Below are 19,216 nucleotides of genomic sequence, written 5' to 3'. Positions count from 1 at the left end.
TAGTTTTATTTTATTGTCAATAAAGAATTATAAACTGAGACAGGCTCCAGTGTAAGCCTGCCATATGAAAGTGTCCATATTTTGGCACGAAATATTGTCAAAACATAGCTTTGGCTACAAACATGGTTTGTTTACATATAAAGATACATAGCCTACTTACTACATTGACATATTTAATCTGAGGATGGGTGATGGGTTCCAGCCTTGAGGTGAACTGAATGAATAATGAGGTGTATTCCACTGTGCAAGACAAAATGCCCTAATACAGAATTGAGAAACCATACTGAGTAGGCTAGAGTAGTAATGATGTACTAGTGGAAAACACAATGGCATAAAAGTTACAGTAGGCCTATAGCCTCATTAGAAATGTTTTTATAGGCTACTTGACACCAAAAGCTAGTTACCGATAGCCTATTCCTTTAATTTCTTCAAGAAACACTCTGAACTGCAATCATAATGTGTGGGGGCCACCATGGGGATGTGTAAAGAACTGCAAGTATAGTAAAGTATACTCTTCAGTGGGATTGGTGGATTCATGTGCCATTAGTTCAAATGGCCAAAATACAATAAAAGCGTTTGTTTGTCTTTAAAAGGTGAGTTTTATTAAAAGCCTCATACAAGAAACACACACACTGGTACACACACAAAAAGCAACAATATTATGACACTTACATGACCTGTACAATAAGGGTTTGGAAACATGCTTCAGATACATTACAATGTCAACATCATCATTGTCATCATCATTATCATCATCGTCATCATAATCATATTCATCATTACCATAACCAAGAGCATTTACATTATACATATTACCATAGAGACAAACTGTAGTCTTAACCACACAGAGTTCATAACCTGGGTTTTCCATTCACTCAAACCCACACTGAACTTTTGAAATAATGATGGCTATTAAAATGTGGCATTTTTTAATTCACTTCAACAACATGGAAATAAAAAAATCCCTCAAAAATGCACAAAAGCCCATATTTCAATGTTGACAACACTTAGCTTTCAGACAAAGATGAGTTTGTCAAAGTGATTAAAAAAAATCTGTCCATCTCATTCTGAATGCCACTAATGACTCTCATTACTACATCCAACAAATTCAAAGCCCTATGACAATTTAAAATGTAGGCCACTAAAGTACAACTGAGCTGCCCTTCTTCAAAAAGGAAATATCCTGAAACTGCCTTGCATTGCAAAGGTGTACTACCGATGAACCGATACCGACGACTGATATACAGGTAAACAAAACATACTTCTTGGTTGAAATGTGTAATACTCCTACGACAGACTAGCCGTAACTACCACGTGTGGTTGCACTGAACGGAGCAGCAGAAAGGCAACACATGCGTTGACACGGGATACTGAACAAATGCACCAGGCAGGAGGCCCTGGGTCCAGGGGCAGCACCAGAGAAAGGTCTGGGTAGAGTGTCCTGTCTTCATTATAGCACCCAGTTCAACCAAAGACACACATTTTACTAAGATGACCACGGGGGCCAATCAGATGCTGGCAAAGCTTAAAACGGTACTTGGCATGTTCTGATTAAAACACAACACCGATACCATTAACAGCAGTGCTCTGCATCTATCACATTCTGACAACTTTCTGCCCAAGCTCCTCACAAACAGCTTTGGCCTATAGCCCCATAAGGATCACAGTAACGTCAAACACAAACTACTCCTTAAAGGCTGAGACACTGAGAGAGGTGGACAGAGTACATAGAGAAATCAAAAATTAAAAAAAAAAAAAAAAATCACACAAGAGCATATGGTAGATTATATGTTACACTCAAAATGCAGTCCTCAGCTTAAATAAGAGTAAAATCAGTCTAGAGTCATGCCACACATGTCTCTCAGGGAACATGACATAACAAGATCAGAGAGGACAGAAGAACAATAACTTAAATGTCCTTAGTTTATGAGTTTTGTAGCTTTAATATTGTGCGTGCATATAAATACAAGTCCTTATGCCTGTGCGATAACGGAGACAAAACGTGTGGCAAGCGTCGTCTAGTAACAAACAACGAAGGAACATTTCTCATGAACACCTTGACTTGATGCTGGACACACTGGAGTGTGTGCATATTGCCTTGTCCTGCTCACCAAGTGCAAGTGCTAATAAACAATCTGTTAACCTACACTAGGACTCTAAAGCAGAAACAGCACTATCATTCTCAAGGTACCACCGTGTTTTCAATTTAGACTGATGCTCCCGGAAATATCATAATGGCAAAACTATGCGTCCTTCAATGTAACCGGCTTTGTGGTCCCTTGGGTACAGACAGAAAACCGGACTAGAGCCTGCACTGCGTTTCCTAGACTATAGGGTCTGGAAATCACTGGAGTGGTTAAGACTACCTCCTTATCATCAATATTGTGCAAGAGGACATGCGTTGGGGATTAGAGAGCTTCTCATTATGGGGCCTTACTGCAGCTTCTGGGTTCAATATCATCTCTATTCTTGTTCCATAAAAATACATTTCACTTTCTTAATGACTGCAGGACTTGTGAGGAGGCCAGGCCAGGCCACCCTGGCTGATGTGCTCTATGGCTGGGCCACCGGCGCGGCTGGAAGAGGCAATGACGGCTCGTCCGCCTGGGGAGGAGGAGGCGGGGAGGTGGCCGAGGGGGAGGCGGGTCCTGAGCCTGCTTCAGTGGGCTGGCAGAACTCTTTGATGGTGACGGTGAGGAGGTTTGTGGTGACGTCGGTCACCACCACGTTGGTGCCGCGGGGGGCCATCTCGGGGTGCCAGTCTGGGTCCCCCTCCACAGGTGCCCTGGTCTCCCCTGGCAGGCTGGCGGAGGGGGCGTCCTCAGCGGGCGCAGACGCAGTGCTGTCTGAGGCGGCGGGGGGCTGGCCGAGTTGGGCGCGGCGCTGGCGGAGGCCTCTCCTGCCCCTTGCAGACGCTGAGCGACCGGCGGCATCCTCTCCCTCCTCGTCCTCGAGAGAGGAGGACGAGGACTGCGAGGACGAGAGCGAGGGCGAGCAGGGGAGGAAGGCGGCCGCCTCGGGCACGGCGGCGCTCTGAGCGGCGCTCGGCTGAGGCTGGGAGGAAGCGCCGCCCTGGGGGCCCAGTTTGAGGGGAGAGGCCCGAGCACGGGGCTGCGGTGGGGCGCGCGGAGCGGCCAGCTGCCTCTGGTGAGGGGTCGGAGGTCGGCTGTCAGAGCCGCTGGAGCTGGAGGGGGAGGGCGGAGACTGGTACTGGGGCACTGCCGGCGGAGTGCTGGCGGACGCTGGCACGGACGTGCCCCCTACACGGGCCTCCGTGTTGGACGCCATGCCAGTGTTGGGCTGACAAGAGACGGGGCCGATGGCCTGTAGCCCGTATGGCTTGCCGTACATGGGGAAGCCCGTCATCTTCATGGGAGGCTGGAAAGGCCGGTAGGGCACTTCGCCGGACCTCTTGCCGATGATGCGGTTCCGCGAGGGGATCCCGGTCCGCCTGCTAGCGGCCCCCCCACCTCCTGCCTTGTCGATGACCTTCAGGTTCAGGATGATGCGACCTCTCTTGACCTCTCTGGGCTTGACCCTGCGGTTCAGGATGCGCACCGTCTCGGAGAAGGGCGAGATGGGGGGCCGGGAGGAGAAGGAGCTGGAGGCGGAGCCGCTGGGGGGAGCCAAGGGGTCAGGCCGGGGCAGCGGGCGGCGGGACATGCGGTGGCAGCGGCGGATGTCCTTCTTCAGCTTGTGGGAGGCCGCCAGTGAGTGGAGCTTAGGAGAGGGAGCAGGGGACGAAGACGAGGATGAGGAAGGGGGATTGGACACGGGAGTGGTGGGACTGGAGGAAGGAGGCCGAGCGGACGGCGGCCGAGAGGCAGAGCGGCGAGGCGCAGGGCGGGGGCCTGAGCCCCGGGATGATGGCTCTCCTGACTTGGCCCGTGCCTGGACAAAGGAAGCACATGGGGTCCTTATTCAAAGTGTCTTACACAAAACCCTACTCATTCTCAATGAATTGCATGGCCTTATATCATTATCACACTACAGACATCTTACTGATGGAACATATTGTAATAACATGACTGCATGCTTTCTGTAAGTACTGTAATTACAGTACAGAACATTTACCCCAGAGAGAACAGTCACAAGACCTTTTAGAAAGATCTGATAGGCAGAACTCTCTTCATGAGTCAGAGGAAATAACGATTGACATTCAAACCTTGAGAACAAAATTTTTCGGTTTAGGCCCACGCTTCTTTGGCCCATAGAGTTCCTGTTCACGTTCTCTGAAGATGAAAGAACAGTTTGACTCAATTTCACGGCACCATTTTGTATTACGGGACATAAGTGATTTAAATTAAATGGAACAATATATACTTAATTTCAAATGCCCACTATTTCTTGTAGGCTTAGGCTATTGGCTGTGTAGGAGAAAATACATTCCAAACAGTGTCTGGAAACAAAGAGAATGTATGTACTTCTGTTCAAAAGCTGTGATGAGTCTGTCATCCAGAATATTGTCCTCTGGTTCCCATGTGCTATACCTGTGATAAAAATCGAAATACAGGTACTTTCACAACATGTACACATGCAAAACAACTGTAGACTACATTGCAACCTCCACTATTTGACTGAGTTTTTGAAAAAGCTACTTACTTCAATGCCCATCCTTTCCACTTCACGAGATATTCGATACTACCCTATAAGAGCAAAAAAAAAAGAGCGTTCAGCACGGGCAAACCTCATCCAAAATGCAGGACCGACTCTGGCTTCTGAAACTACTGTCTTTGTGTTCAATAATACTCTCCTTTTTCAGGTCGGTCACGTTTTTGTAACGTTATAATCGGTTATAAATCGCTTATAACCCGATGTTTCTACAGCTACACACACAATGTCTAACTCACAAACTTACAATCTCATGATTCATGAACTCCTTTGTAGCTAGAAGCTAAACACTTTGCGTATCCACCATCAACGTGGTGGACATTTAAATGCAGCTGCTAAGTAATGCACGCACAAACTAATTACCCATTTCTTAGCCAGTTGTAAGTTAATTCAGCTAACGCTGATGTGTAGCACTTCACGCTAGCTTGCTACGATTCAGCCACGCAAAGCATTCCCTCCAAGTTATCGGTAGCTGGATGCGTTTAATCTACTATGTACAGTTTCACATCTATGAATGGGGAGCTCGTAACATAAATTGAATAGACTCTGTTCTACAAAAAAATCGCTGACCGAAAAATCAAACAATTACAGCGTTAGCAGTTATTAAGCAAGTTAAGACCTCTGTTAGGCCTGCCCCTCGTCATTGCGGGGGAACCGCGAAGCCTCGGGTCTCGGCATCGGCATACGACCGAAGCGACCCTCACCCTTCAGCCGCAATACAACCAAATAAAAGGCCAAAACCAGCACCCACTTTTCGGACGCGACGTTTCAGGATGGCTTCCGCGGCGAAAACACGATCTCCGACCGCAGAGAGCTCCATCTTTTCCAGACTCTCCAGATGGTTCTGTCCGCTGTCTAGCCGCTGGCGGGGAGAACACTTAACAAATTTGTGACAGCAACAAACCCCAAGGCAAGAGAGCAACTGTCACGTGTCCCAGGTCAGCCCCTTCTGGTCGTCCTAGCAACGTCAAGGCACCAGGGAGGATGCTACTCGTGGGCCGTCGTGGGCCCGATAGAGACAGAAAAGTATGACTTGTCCTCATACAGTCTAGTTGTATGCCAATAACCTACAGCACGGGTTCACACATTGTGTGCATCATACACAGTAAATTTACTAAATTGGAGAAGGAGTATTTTCTGTTGTGGATTATATTGTCGTAGCTGATGTAGAAGTATAGAGATAGGACGGTTTGTAAAATAGCTATCCGCAGAGTGAAATGATAGTTTGAGGTGTATACTAGTAATAGTACAGGGCTGACGAAGTTGTGTGCGTATGATGAAAAGAGAATATACTGCCCTCTCGTACCGCCCACTTGTTAAAATGTCTCAGCTGATTGGACTGACTGGACACATTTGGCTGCCAGATGATTGGACAACAATTAGTCTGTCAATTATTGAGTATAGTTTGGTTGAAGTGTGGCGATTGTTGATGTCCTTCTGTCATAAATCGTTCAAGTATCACGCTAGAGCCAGAGCTAGAGCTAGTGGAATCAAGAAAGAAACCTCGGGATCAGAAGGTAGGTGGAGCAACTAAACTGTTGGATTAGAATAAGACGATTAGTCCTGTCAAGGTTTATTGATCACAGAACACGTCATTGTGTATTGGTTAACACGATAACCTGTCACCGTGTTAGCGATGTGCCAGTGCCAGCTAAGTTAACTAACATTAGTGAGAAGTAGGCTACCATACAGCGTGCTCAGGCAGTCAGTAAGTGTTAGCTTTAACGTTAACTTAATCTCACTTTTGAGCTAAGTGTTAAGATGGATGGGTTTTTCGGATGATTGCATCAGATCGTGGTTGCAAAGGGGACTAACGTTAGAAAGCATTTCAAAGTTGCTTGTAATTGCAATCGTTCAGTTAGCTGAACCGCTCCTCCGGATAACCTATCAGCTTGCTCTGTAAAATGACACGTAAAGGCATAATCAGAAGTGCAAGGCTAAGAAATGTAACGTTAGGCAAAGTTAAAACAAGCCAGCTTGAAATAAGGTTACTCTGAGAATGACTGGTGGCATTTTCGTCCGAAACCAAACCTAGTGTTTTTGTTTTGTTTTTTGTTTTATCTATTTGCTTGCACTGTGTAGTTCATCTCTCACTTTTGTATGAGTCTGACAAAAGTCTCAATGTGAAGTATTATGCTCTTCAGTCCATTTTTTCTCTCAGTTATCAGTGTATATAATTCTTTGATCTGTGAAATCTCTTGTTCATTGATCTTTTCTGTATTGATCTGTGGCCTGGAGTTGGTGGACAGATACAAATCTTCTGAAACATTTGATAATATATGGATTTTTTTTGTTAACTGCCCATCACTGCCGAAGTGTAGCACTATAGAATAATAACACAAATACTTTGCTGATAGTATGAATGCTTTTAGCGGTATGCAGTTCTTGGGGCGTCTCTTGGACACTGTGTCCTCTGTCTCCAACTTGTTCTCCAACCCATACCGTGTGAGGGAAGTTCCACTGTCTGACTACAGTGGAGGGGGGCGGACAAGGCTGAAGGACGATGGCAAGGTAGTTTTGTACAGAAATACACAGTCATGGGACTGCCTGCTGCTGTGTCCGGAGACACCTGCAACTGCACTCAGGTACTGTACGCTAATCTTGGTGTTACTTAAGAAGTATGGTGTGAATATGTATGGAGTATGATGAGTATGTGTGTCTCTGAGTGTTGTTTCTGTTTTGCTTTCACTTTATTAGCTTATCTAATGAACAAGTCAGATGAATGAACTTGCCTCAGGGGAACACACCTTAACCAGCTAACTCATTGTTTGAGATATCCTAAAGAAACACTAGCTAAGCATGTAAATGTAAAGGAGTGCCTTGCTCAAGGGCACTTCAGCCGTTCCCACTGGTTGAGGTCGAAACCGGCAACCCTCCGGTTACAAGCCCGAAGCCCTAACCAGTAGGCCACGACTTTATTGAAGATTGCTGGATGTTTATACAGTTTATACTTTATACAGAATGAATAAAGAAGATACTTAAACCTCCATCATATTTAGTGGTGTCAGTGTCTCAGTGTTCTTTTTTTTCCAGGTTGTTCCAAGTCCCCTCTGAAGAGGATGCTATGAACTGGTACCCTCAATATGCCCTCAAACTCCGGCCCTTCTATGAGATGCTCCCGTCATTAAAACCTGAGACCATCCAGCCAATAGTGGACTGCATTCGCAACCATCCCGACTGGAGCTCCGCCCATATTGCTGTGGATACAGGATTAAGAGACTGCTTGAAACACAATTATGTTCTGAGGTAAGATTTTTCTTCAGAATAAGGGTGGGACGGAAGGTACTGAGAACAGTTCTGCTCATGTTATTTGCTTTTCTTTCTTTCTTTTGTTCTTTCTAACTTCCTATCTTTCTTTTCAGTCAAATCAATGCTCGTGATGGCCAGGGTCAAACACCCCTACACCTGGCCTGTGAGCGAGGTGATGTTGCCTGTGTTAGTGAGCTTCTCGACGAGTGCCAGGCTCGCACCGACATCAAAGACAAAAATGGAGATACGCCCATGCACTGTGCTGCTAAGCAGGACACAGCAGCAGTCATAGAGGTGAGCTGCAGGTCGAGGCATTACAAAAAGCTGTGTAGTAGCACGTTATGGTTAGGTCAATAACCCTTCAGAATTGATAATAGAAATCTTCCTTGTACAGAGGATGAAGGACTTCATCATCTCCTTCAACCTGAAGAGTTCTCTAAGTCTTTGTGTTGTCAGGTGCTGTGCTGCCGTCTGTGTGCCGGGGTGAACGAACTCAACCTGGCAGGTGAGACACCCCTCCACGTGGCCTGCCGCCAGGGACGCACCGAGGCGGTCAAGGCTCTGCTGGGCGGCGGGGCCAAGTGCGACGTTCTTGGAGGCCACTGTTACCCCATTCACGCTGCTATGAAGTACAGCCAGAAAGGGTGAGCAGAGCAGTAGAGAAACGGCCCCAGACTCTTGACCTGTCCTGCAGGGTTGGCTTTAACTCGATGTTTGTCCTCTCCAGCTGTGCGGAGGCCATTTTGACAGCTGACCCTGCTCAGCTCCAGGCAGAGGACCACACGTATGGAGGCACTCCACTGCACTGGGCCAAGACTTCTGAGGTCAGAGCCTTCTAATGTACAGTAATGTGGAGACAACAACCATTTGTTCCCATTGAAAGACACTTATGAGACACTAATTGGTCTTGGTATCCTGCCCTGCTCAGATACAGAATGTTAAGACTTGAGGAACTACACCCAGAAGTTATTTTTATACAGTCCCAACAGTGCTTTGCTTTGTGGCCGTATGACAAATGGGAACTGTCCATGTGCAAATTGATTTTCATCAGCTCTCCTCTTCTCTTTGGCCCAGATGACTCGGATGTTGCTGGATAGAGGCTGCAATGTGAACTACCTCAGCAAGACAGGGGAGAGCCCACTCCACATCCTGACCAAGAAGGATCGCTTTGAGGCAGCCATGGTCCTGCTTACGCATGGCGGTGACGCCAACATCCGTGGCCCAGACGGAAACACTGCCCTTCACCTGGCCATGAAGGTAGTACAGCCTGTCTGATGTTGGGTCTGACGCTGTACCCTGTAGGGTCGTCTTGAGTCAGCTCTGTTCAGTATCTCAATTCACTACTAATATTAAACTACTAAGCTACTTATAAACCACATTTCAAATCCAGCATACTTTTGTCAAATTTAACTACATGTAGGTCCTCTATTTGTCCACTCTGAGTGTGCCCTAAAACAACACACAGTCCTAGCTCTGTATAGATGCAGGTGTGATTTTAACCTCTTTTTTGACAGAATGACAGAGTAAACCATCAAATTCTTAAAACCTTAAAGCTTAATAACTAAAAATGAAATGTTTATTGCATGGGTTCCCCAGCCGGTGGTTTAATCTGCTTTTGTGTTTGTTCAGCTGGACCACATGGACCTGATAAAGGCTTTGATCGTGTTCGGAGCAGATGTGGAGATCCACAACGACCTGGGGGAGACGCCAGGCCTCATCGCTGCCCGCAGCAGCAAAGGTGAGGCAGGGCTGGGGTGGGGTGGGGTGCACTCAGATCAGGTTTCCCATTCAGTAGAACAGGGGGTGATGAGGCAGTGATGGAGAGGACTGTGAGAGGACCGTTGACCATTATGCCAGAAATGTCTTCAATGGATTTTTTTAGAAAAAGTTGCCATCGAAAAAAGAAGTCCGACTTGAAGCCAAAGTGGTTTCCGCACCTGTAGTAGTTTCGGCTGTAGGTGAGCAGAAGAATGGTTCGTAAGTTGTCATGCATGTGTTTGTAGGGAGGCATGTAATGATAACATATTTAACATATTTATACTAGATATATATATATATATATATATTTGCTGCCTTGTCTGCTAAATTGAATGTAACAGATTAAATGATGACTGGCTATGTTGTACATGTTTGTGTTTACAGTCATTGTGTGGGTAGACAGTTTTTTGTTCCTTCATTCCATATGTAATGTTAATATACAGTAACTAAAGCATGCATTGCATGTATAGCCATGCTTCTTATCGTACCTCTACATAATTACCTGTGTTCTTTTGAACAATACTTCTATAGAATCAAATTAATAACATGGAATTGATTATGTGATAGTGTACTAATGATTTGAGTCATGTTGTGTTTGTTTTTGTTTTGTTTTTTGGTCATGATGAGCATGTTTATGCATTTGTATGTCTCTCATCACCACAAACAATTCCCCCCTCCTCTCTTTCTCTCCTCTCTCACTCCTTTTTTATCTTTCCCTCTCTCTCTCTCTCTCCCTCTCTCTCCCTCTCTCTGGTCTTGTTGTGGATGCATGGCTCTAACCACTGGCCTTGTGTGCGAAGGCCCCAACAGAAAGATTCTGCTGGACATGCTATGTAGTGTAGGAGCCCAGCGCTGCCACCCCCCATCCTCAGAGCTGCTCTCCCCCAACAGGAGAGTGACCAGTCCTGGCATAGGTAATGACCCCCCCTGCCCCAGAGATCTCCACTCCACTCCACTCCACTCCTCTCTGCTGTGTTCCATCACCCTCCCATCCCCAAGACTGCTCTTGCTCTGTCACACATTGTTGGTCAACATTGGGTCGTGCCATATGGCTCCTCCTCTAGTGTTGGTTTGACTGCCTGTGTTGCTCCTCTGCCTGACTCTGTCTCTGTGCGTGGTCTCTAACTTTAGATTGCCTAGTACAGGGGTCGGCAACCTGCGGCTTCGGAGCCGCATGTGGCTCTTTGATCCCTCTGATGCGGCTCAGCTTTTGAAAATAATTAATGAGTATTTAATTAAAATGTATTTTATTTTAGTTCGTTCATTTTCAAAATGTAATATTGTAGCTCTATCTGAGTAGCCTAATTTATATAACTTTCCACCTCACTTGACTCCATAACCGTAGCCTGCACAATATTGGTAGGCCTACATTCGCGGTTCGTTGCCATGTCAATATCAAACAAAATCACTGATTTCCCTACATTCCAGTCAACGACAACACTTTAATTGTTATTGTTGATGTGTGCACTTGCTGTAGGCTAGATAAGGAAAATGTCAAAAAGGAAACGTCCAGCGACCACAGCTTCGGCCTTGAACACAAGCAGGCTGAAATGGGAAAGTTTCCATCCGAAGACTGATTCTGAAAACGCAAAATGAACTGCCCGTTATCGCACACTGCAACGAGTTACTATTGCTGTGTTAACCCTATTCCTCTTGCATGTGAGAAATCTTTCTCACATATGAAAAATATAAAGACAAACCTGTGCTCACGTTTAAGGGCAATTCCGCGCAAAACTGTCACATCCATAACGCCAACACAATGCCATGGTAGGGTATTTAGTTGGCGTTATGGATATATGACAGTTTTGCGTGGAGTTGCCCTTAAATGATGACCGCCTCAATTCTTGCATGAAACTTCACCTCACTGAATATGAGCCAGCCAGACTCCAAGTCCATCACCAAATCTAATCTCTGGTAGGCCTAATGTTCAATTTCGCCAATGACATGTCAACGAAAATTGAGTGTGTTAGGCCTATAGCCTTACATTTCCACTTTACATTTCAAGTTACTTGCACATTACTTTTAAAACTAGTAGAAAATGTATTAAAAAATCCTCTGTTGAATGAAAGTAGCCTAACTACGTTAAATATCCAAACATTTTCTTGTAACCGTCTTTATGTGGCTCTTCTGAGATTAAAAAAAAAAAAAAATTCGTAGAAGTGGCTCTCCAGGCAAAAAAGGTTGCCGACCCCTGGCCTAGTAACACATTAGCATGGCCTCAGTGTGTCCTCACCTCTCTCCCTGAGTTCCTCTGTGTGTGCAGAGAAGAGTTAGTATCTCTGGGTTGGGTTTCCTGTTTATGTGACCTCTTTCCATCATGGTTGAGAATGGGCATTCTCTGTTCCTTCTTTGGCTGTATAAACACTACGTAGTCTCATCAAGCAACCTCTTGAACTCTCTTTCCTTGAAGTCTTATTACGATGCAGTTTTGGTGTTCAGAAAACAATAATTGATCAAGAAAACAGTTTGCTACCTTAGAAGGTGATTGTTATTCCGAAGTTATTGTCTCCATTCATGATAAACAACAGGAATAGCAGGAATAACAGTCATCTTTTAAGATAACCTATGAGATGTATGCGACCATGTGAGTTTGTACTGTGTCCTCTGGTCATGTGACGATCTGCTGATTAGTTGAGCCTTTCAAACTTGAGCCTTTGTGTGTTTGGCTGACAGGGTTTGACAGGCAGGTGCAGCTCCGCCGAAGCAGAGCTTCCAAAAATACCGTAAACTCGGGGCAGTTCCCCTCCACGGAAATCTTTAGTAAAAGGCGAAATAGCAGGAATAACAGTCATCTTTTAAGATAACCTATGAGATGTATGCGACCATGTGAGTTTGTACTGTGTCCTCTGGTCATGTGACGATCTGCTGATTAGTTGAGCCTTTGTGTGTTTGGCTGACAGGGTTTGAGGACCTCATGCACGTGTCTGCTACCATCTCAGCCATGAGTGGGGGCAGGATGGAGGTGGATGGGATCAAACCAGGAAGCAGGAAGTATGTCTGAGTGGACGTGGAAGCAAGACCTTAATATTCATTTATTCGGCCTGGCAATTATTCTGGAGAATAAGACACATGCCAGATATTAGGTTTTATTTTCTAGCTTCATCATCAACATGAATAGATGGGTTGCTGTTGACCCTCTGCTCCTCTCTCCCCCCAGGCTGGACAGGCTGCTGTGTCTGGACGGAGGCGGGATCAAGGGCCTGGTTCTGATCCAGTTGCTGATTGCTCTGGAACGAGAGGCTGGTCGGCCAATCAGAGAGCTCTTTGACTGGGTGGCGGGAACTAGCACTGGAGGCATACTTGCTCTGGCTGTTATACATGGTGTGTGTGTGTGTCTGTGCCTGTGCCTGTGTGTGTGTGTGTGTGTGTCTCTGTGTGTGTGTGTGTTAGTGTCAGTGACTTGGTCTGATAAGCATCTGCCTGTGTTGCGTGTAGGTAAGTCCATGCCGTACCTGCGCTGTCTGTACTTTCGCATGAAGGAGCAGGTGTTCAAAGGCTCGCGGCCGTACGAGTCGGCCCCTCTGGAGGACTTTCTCAAGAAGGAGTTTGGAGAGAACACCAAAATGACCGATGTGAAACACCCCAGGTACAAGCATCTGCCTCAGGCCTCTGTAAAGTTGCTCTAAGTGTAAAAAATGTAATCGCAGAAATCATATCATCCTTTTTCATTGCAGTGGGTTTGTCTTTTTAATTTTCCTTTTGTCTTGCTTTCTCTCTCTCTTTTCTTTTCTTTCTTAAATCCTTTCTTCTCTGGCACCAGGGTGATGGTGACGAGTGTCCTTGCGGACAGACATCCCGGGGAGCTGCACATCTTTAGGAACTATGACCCCCCAGCCCTCCAGTGTGACCCACCGTATGCCTCCACTGCCACCTTTAAGCCTCTCACCATCCCAGAAGGTACAGCATACTGTCGGCCCACAGCCTCAACGTAATCCCTGTGCTAGTGACCTGGGGCCTCATGTACAAAGCTTGCGTACGCACAAAAATGCTGCGTACACCATTTCTCACGCTCACGTCCGGATGTACGAAGACTGACTTGAACGTGAGAATGTGCGGTCCTCCACGCAAACTTCATGTCTGGCGTACGCACATTTCCAATGTCTATCGTCAGTTGGCGACACTTAGAGGCAATGCAGCGCAACAACATTAGTTGATCGCGAGTCTACAATGTAGGCCTTTATTTGCACAGTATATTGTGAAACGTGGGTTATTAAAAATGATAACACTTCGAAAGTAGGCCTATGTTTCTATATTTGGACATGCAACATGCGCAAATTCTACTAAGTTATGCAACAACCTATCTATAATGACAACTGTAGACTTATTAGAGGCTAAGAATTAAAAGGGAATGTGAAAGAGCCTACACAGCCCCGATATTTGGTTACGCGATTGTTGATGACTGGCTTATCAAACATTCCAGATTTTGAAGAGCTTTCCACAAAACCTGTGATAAATGGGGTCAGCTTCAGCTTTTTTGTGCATACGCTACTTTTCAGGTTTGCGCGTACGCAATGTTTTAGTATGAAATCCACGCAAGTCTTTGTACATATGGCCCCCGGACATGGTGTGATGTGGCTGAGGATGTGCGGACCTTTACAGAGTGTGACTGTGTCACCATCTCTCTGTTTGAGTAGAGCTCCTTTCCTGTCTGGGATAGCAGCTCAACCCTCAAACCTGTTTCGCTCTCAGATCTATACTTGTCAGAAAATGACTTGCCACATGCTCAGTTCACAAGCTCAGTTGTCTCCGAGTGGAAACAGGATGTGGTCCAGTTCAGGGGGAATTAGGCCACATGCTTTTTCGGAGGGCCGTTAGTGGAGAGCGACATGACTGAGTACTGAAGGTGCTGAACTGCAGTTGGATGTGACCACAACGCAACCAGTTTCAGTAGCATGTGTCACTCAGGTCAGTCCGACTGACACGCGCCTGCAGAAGCCACACAAATTGTGATTTTACAGTCCCTCGTGATCGGGTTGAGTCCCACCTCACACACACACACACACACACACACACACACACACACACACACACACACACACACACACACACACACACACACACACTACTATGGCGCGCGCATGCGCAGCATTCAGAGCTCTGTGTTTTAGTATGCGTGCTGTTCTTTCAGGATGGGAGGATGAGGATGTGTTGATAGTTGGATACACTGTGGAACCCCCCAGAAAGCGTAGGAAGGTGACTGATGAAGGTGTGTCTCCATGTGTGTGTGTGTTTGAGTGTGTGTGTGTGTGTGGTGTGTGTGTGTGTGGGGGTTCTGGGTGCACTAGTGGGGTGAAAGATAAATCACCACAAGGTCTATACTTGGTCACTAGGAATATTATATTAACATGCTGTCAGTCTTTATCTCTCCTCTCTCTCTCTCTCTCTCTCTCAGAACAATTGGTATGGCGTGCTGCCCGCTCCAGTGGTGCCGCCCCCACCTACTTTCGGCCAATGGGCCGCTTCCTGGACGGAGGGCTGCTGGCCAATAACCCCACTCTGGACGCCATGACAGAGATTCACCACCACAACAAGGCCCTGAAGGCCCAGGTCTGTAGCTCACCATGCCAACAGGAGTAAAGCTCTTAATCAGTGGGAACTTAAAATGGGAAAACTTTACTACTTTACATAACACTTCCTTTATAGTTCAGGTGCATTGTGATGATCACTGCATGAGGTAACGCTACATTAATAAATTACCTGAGTCATTTATTAATTTATCCAATGTCAGGAAAATGACAATTTAATAATGTCTGGCTTCACTTGGATAAGTGTGAGACATGTAGTGTTTCCCATTAACTAGACTGTAGTGTAGTCTAGTCGAGTTATTACCGGTTATTAGCGTTGAGCGACAGTGTTGCCACCAGAAACATCTGCTTGGTTGTTCTTTATTTCCATCCGTAAGATTGAATAATTTTAATCTATGGGGGAGGAAATGCAGCTTACTGATGTGTGTGAACCCTGATGTGTGTGACCCTCTTGTCTCTCTCTCTCTCTCTCTCTCTCTCTCTCTCTCTCTCTCTCTCTCTCTCTCTCTCTCTCTCTCTCTCTCTCTCTCTCTCTCAGGGGAGAGATGTGGAGGTGCGGAAGCTGGGTGTGGTGCTGTCTCTGGGCACTGGGAAACCCCCTCAGGTGGCGGTCAGCTCCGTGGACGTGTTCCGGCCCTCCAACCCCCTGGAGCTGGCCAAGTCCTTTGTTGGAGCCAAAGAACTGGGCAAGATGCTAGTGGACTGTGTGAGTGTGCTGGACAGCTGGACCGGGCCTTTTCTTCCTTCTCATTTTCCTGTCATGACAAAGACCAGTTCCTCTAGAAAACGTGAACGATAAGTAGCAGTAGTCAGCAAACTTCTGAACTATTGAAGTGTTCTTGACTCTCTCTCTCTCTCTCTCTCTCTCTCTCTCTCTCTCTCTTCTCTCTTTCTGTTCTCTCTGTTTCCCGTTTCCCTCTCAGTGCACGGACTCTGATGGCTGTGCCGTGGACCGGGCTCGTTCCTGGTGTGAGATGACGGACATAATCTACCACAGGTCAGTCAGGCAGTGGGAGACACTCTCATGACCTGACCAGACACTCAAGACAGTCATGATAAAGGCTCCCTTTGCTCTCCTCTGGTTCTGCTGGCGCGTCTCTCCTTCCCTTCTCACTTCCTCTCTGTCCTGCTCCCTCGGCCACTGGCCTCTCTGGTGTCCATGGCGTCCGATCCTGTTCCCTGCTCCCTTTGTTCTCCCTCTCTCTTCTCTTTCTCCTCTCGCTCTTCTCTTTTTTATCCCCAGGCCTTCCTGTGCAAAGACATGCTCTCTCCCTTTACAGCCCTTCAGGGCGGAACAAGACCCCTCCGCTGCGCGTCGGGGTCAGGTTCGCCCTGTCGGGACTTATTTTCCCAATAATGACCGGCGTTTTATACATTATCCTGCTTATTATACGGCTACTTGCCAAAACGAAACCATAAACTCCCCACGATGCGTTCTATACATTATCCCTTACCTATGCTATATATACTATATTTATTACTATACTATATATACTATATTTATTACTATACTTTATAAAACGGATAGTTCCGGTCCTTGATTGTGATTGGTCGAATCGCGTTCGATGCCGTTGTATATTTTCCCGAGCACGGCTGAGACCGCATTTCGTTCTATATTAATGCATTTAGAATGCATAACGGTTAAAATTCAAAGTTGCTGAGCAACAATTCCGATAAGAATCTACTAGCGGTGGAACTATTCTATGGGGACTTAAATTTCATGATTATTTGTTTATTTGGTATCAGTTTTAATGTCCTATATGTGGTAGCCGTTTTATAGCAGCTTCGCTCGCTTCGTGCCTAACAACACCCCTCAGCTGTGCTATATTCACAACATAGAACGGCCTCTTGGGCTTATTGCTTAAATACATTCTATATTTATTACTATACTATATATACTATATGTATTACTATTAATGATTAAAATGTCAGAAAATGGTGAAAACAAGGTTTCAATCAGGGTTTCCCAGAATTGAGGGAATGATGGTGAGGGGTAGAAGAAGAGAATGCTGAGCTGCAACAGTAGTGGTCATTCCCTCACCATCATTCCCTCAATTCTTCCTCTAATGTGTCTCTCTCTCTCTCTCTCTCTCTCTCTCTCTCTCTCTCTCTCTCTCTCTCTCTCTCTCTCTCTCTCTCCTCCCTGTAAGTCGAGTTCCAGTTGGTCCAAACATGCGTGTTATTTTTCAGTGGTGAAAATAGTGACCGTGGTTAAACAATGTTTGAGATATTTTTTATAAATAAAATGACTCTCGGAGAGTGCAGAGCACAGCCAAGGCCGAATGTCGTATCCGGCTATTAGTGAAAGTGAATTGAAATGTGTGGAGGTGGCCTGTGAGTTGGCTCTGCTCCAGAATGGATTTAGGTCTTCCTTGGCCCATGCTAGACTTTCCCACAAAGTTTCATGGAAATCAGGCCAGCTGTTTTCTCGTAATCCTGATTACTGACACACCAACAAATCACACTGAAAAATGAACTTCCCTGGTGGAGGTACTAAAGTTTTGCTTTGTGACTGAATGACGTGTTCTAAAGTCCAGCCTGTCTGTTTTGTGACTGAATGACGTGTCTGTTTTGTGACTGAATGACGTGTTCTAAAGTCTGGTCTGGCTGTTTTGTGACTGAATGACGTCTGTTGTCCTACTGTAGGCTGAGTCCCTCAGCTGTCCCTGGAGGTGTTGCTGGACGAGGTGAGCGACGCGGTGCTGGTGGACATGCTGTGGGAGACGCAGATGTATCTGTACGAGCAGAGGGCCCAGATCCACACACTCGCCCAGCAGCTGCTGCAGGCCTGAACCTACCTGACCACACCTGACCAATCAGATGTGGTCATACAGCATGGAGTAGAGACAGAGGCTAGAGAGAAGGATGTGTGTCTGTAATGGCCCAGTAAGATGGACTCTGACATTAACATGACCTAACACTAACTTGTCAGTGGGGGGGAGGGAGACTGACCGTGATTTTCAGGGAAAGGATATATATTGGCTGTGTGTGTGTGTGTGTGTGTGTGTGTGTCTGTATATTGTGTGTGTTTGTGTGTGTGTGTGTGTGTGTGTGTGTGTGTTGTGTGTTGTGTATTGTGTTGTGTGTTGTGTATTGTGTATTGTGTATTGTGTTGTGTAGTGTATTGTGTATTGTGTGTGTGTAGTGTGTGTGTGTGTGTAGTGTGTAGTGTGTAGTGTGTAGTGTGTAGTGTGTGTGTGTAGTGTGTGTGTGTGTGTGGTGTGTGTGTGTGTGTGTGTGTGTTAGAGAGCAGGCAAAATTGTAACAGATTTCTGCATTTTCTGCTCACATGTGGTTCTTCCATCGGGAGGGAAGAGAGGATCTGTTTATTATGCTACATGTCATGGACAAAACTGCATTCTAATAACAATCATGACTGTTGCCTCAAGACGAATGTTACAACTTGATAAATAGAAGTTAATGCGCTGCGCTGCACAATGTGGAAGTATGTCTATTCAAGCCTGGGACCAGAAGCTTGTCATGCAGAAGGTGAATGACATGCGGTGGCTATGCAGAACAAACTAGCTCCACAGGACAAACTGGAGTCTGGGCATTCCATTCCATCATTCATTTGTTCTGTTTGAAGTTGTTCAGACATGTTCACTGGTCTAACTCGCTCTCTATAACAGAGCTGTAATTGAAGTTTACATGACTGTGCAAAAACCCTTCAGATATCCTCATCATATTGAAATATTTAATGTCTCCTGCTTGACTGTTCTCAGTGCTGTCACTGTCAGAGGCGGAGCTATGTCTATGCATATATTATCTCCATTTTACATCTTGACAAATATAAATTATGTAATATTATCCACATCAGTTATACAACATAATTCCATAAATACATAATTTTGTGTACAAAATATTGATATAATATTAACATGAATTATTCATGTATTATTAATATACAGCATTATTTTTTGTTTGTATGGATGTAGATGTATTACCTCTGAAGCGGTGTGTTGGTGAAATCAGAGATTTCAAAGCTCCACCTGTGGTCTGCTCCAGGCCTTCTCTTTGCACTATTCTAGTCTTAACACCAAAGTGACATGTGTTTCCCCTTGAAGGAGTTGCTC

The 19,216-nt window shown here is 45.8% G+C and overlaps 2 protein-coding genes across 8 annotated transcripts; one reads left to right on the top strand and one right to left on the bottom strand.

Annotated features, from left to right (window-relative positions):
* Nucleotides 1-581: 581 nt before the first annotated feature.
* On the bottom strand, nucleotides 582-5,868 carry cbx6a (chromobox homolog 6a). The gene is made up of 5 exons (XM_048248144.1): nucleotides 5,363-5,868; nucleotides 4,603-4,646; nucleotides 4,425-4,490; nucleotides 4,166-4,232; nucleotides 582-3,891 (listed from the first exon to the last, which is right to left on the bottom strand). Exons 1-5 carry the CDS (start codon nucleotides 5,429-5,431, stop codon nucleotides 2,554-2,556), a joined length of 1,584 nt encoding a protein of 527 aa, XP_048104101.1. The 5' UTR covers nucleotides 5,432-5,868; the 3' UTR covers nucleotides 582-2,553.
* Nucleotides 5,605-18,210, top strand: pla2g6 (phospholipase A2, group VI (cytosolic, calcium-independent)). 7 transcript variants are annotated; one of them, XM_048248137.1, is made up of 18 exons: nucleotides 5,605-5,637; nucleotides 6,969-7,196; nucleotides 7,645-7,857; nucleotides 7,974-8,154; nucleotides 8,317-8,504; nucleotides 8,588-8,684; nucleotides 8,935-9,117; nucleotides 9,490-9,598; nucleotides 10,419-10,532; nucleotides 12,519-12,609; nucleotides 12,776-12,939; nucleotides 13,054-13,204; nucleotides 13,379-13,515; nucleotides 14,747-14,824; nucleotides 15,011-15,165; nucleotides 15,682-15,849; nucleotides 16,067-16,140; nucleotides 17,790-18,210. In XM_048248137.1, exons 2-18 carry the CDS (start codon nucleotides 6,970-6,972, stop codon nucleotides 17,953-17,955), a joined length of 2,496 nt encoding a protein of 831 aa, XP_048104094.1. In that variant the 5' UTR covers nucleotides 5,605-5,637; nucleotide 6,969; the 3' UTR covers nucleotides 17,956-18,210. The 7 variants fall into 7 exon arrangements, with proteins under 7 accessions (XP_048104094.1, XP_048104096.1, XP_048104100.1 ...); XM_048248139.1 differs by lacking the exon at nucleotides 5,605-5,637 and adding an exon at nucleotides 6,028-6,128 and having other exon boundaries at nucleotides 6,984-7,196; XM_048248143.1 differs by lacking the exon at nucleotides 5,605-5,637 and adding an exon at nucleotides 6,045-6,128 and having other exon boundaries at nucleotides 17,741-17,868.
* Nucleotides 18,211-19,216: the final 1,006 nt, after the last annotated feature.

This window comes from Alosa alosa, chromosome 7 (assembly GCF_017589495.1).
Source record: "Alosa alosa isolate M-15738 ecotype Scorff River chromosome 7, AALO_Geno_1.1, whole genome shotgun sequence".
Taxonomy (NCBI): Eukaryota; Metazoa; Chordata; class Actinopteri; order Clupeiformes; family Clupeidae; genus Alosa; species Alosa alosa.
Note: the sequence above shows the minus strand (reverse complement) of the source record. Positions and strands in the feature narration are given on the sequence as shown.

Bases quoted from the DNA above. Each gene is read 5' to 3' on its own strand.
- pla2g6 (XM_048248137.1), top strand. From the start codon at position 6,970: ATGAATGCTTTTAGCGGTATGCAGTTCTTGGGGCGTCTCTTGGACACT. The intron at 13,205-13,378 runs GTACAAGCATCT...CTCTGGCACCAG, and splicing joins ACCGATGTGAAACACCCCAG to GGTGATGGTGACGAGTGTCC. The intron at 14,825-15,010 runs GTGTGTCTCCAT...TCTCTCTCTCAG, and splicing joins TAGGAAGGTGACTGATGAAG to AACAATTGGTATGGCGTGCT.
- cbx6a (XM_048248144.1), bottom strand. From the start codon at position 5,431: ATGGAGCTCTCTGCGGTCGGAGATCGTGTTTTCGCCGCGGAAGCCATC. The intron at 4,647-5,362 runs GTGGGTGCTGGT...TTGCTCTTATAG, and splicing joins TGAAACGTCGCGTCCGAAAA to GGTAGTATCGAATATCTCGT. The intron at 4,491-4,602 runs GTAAGTAGCTTT...TTTTTATCACAG, and splicing joins TGGAAAGGATGGGCATTGAA to GTATAGCACATGGGAACCAG.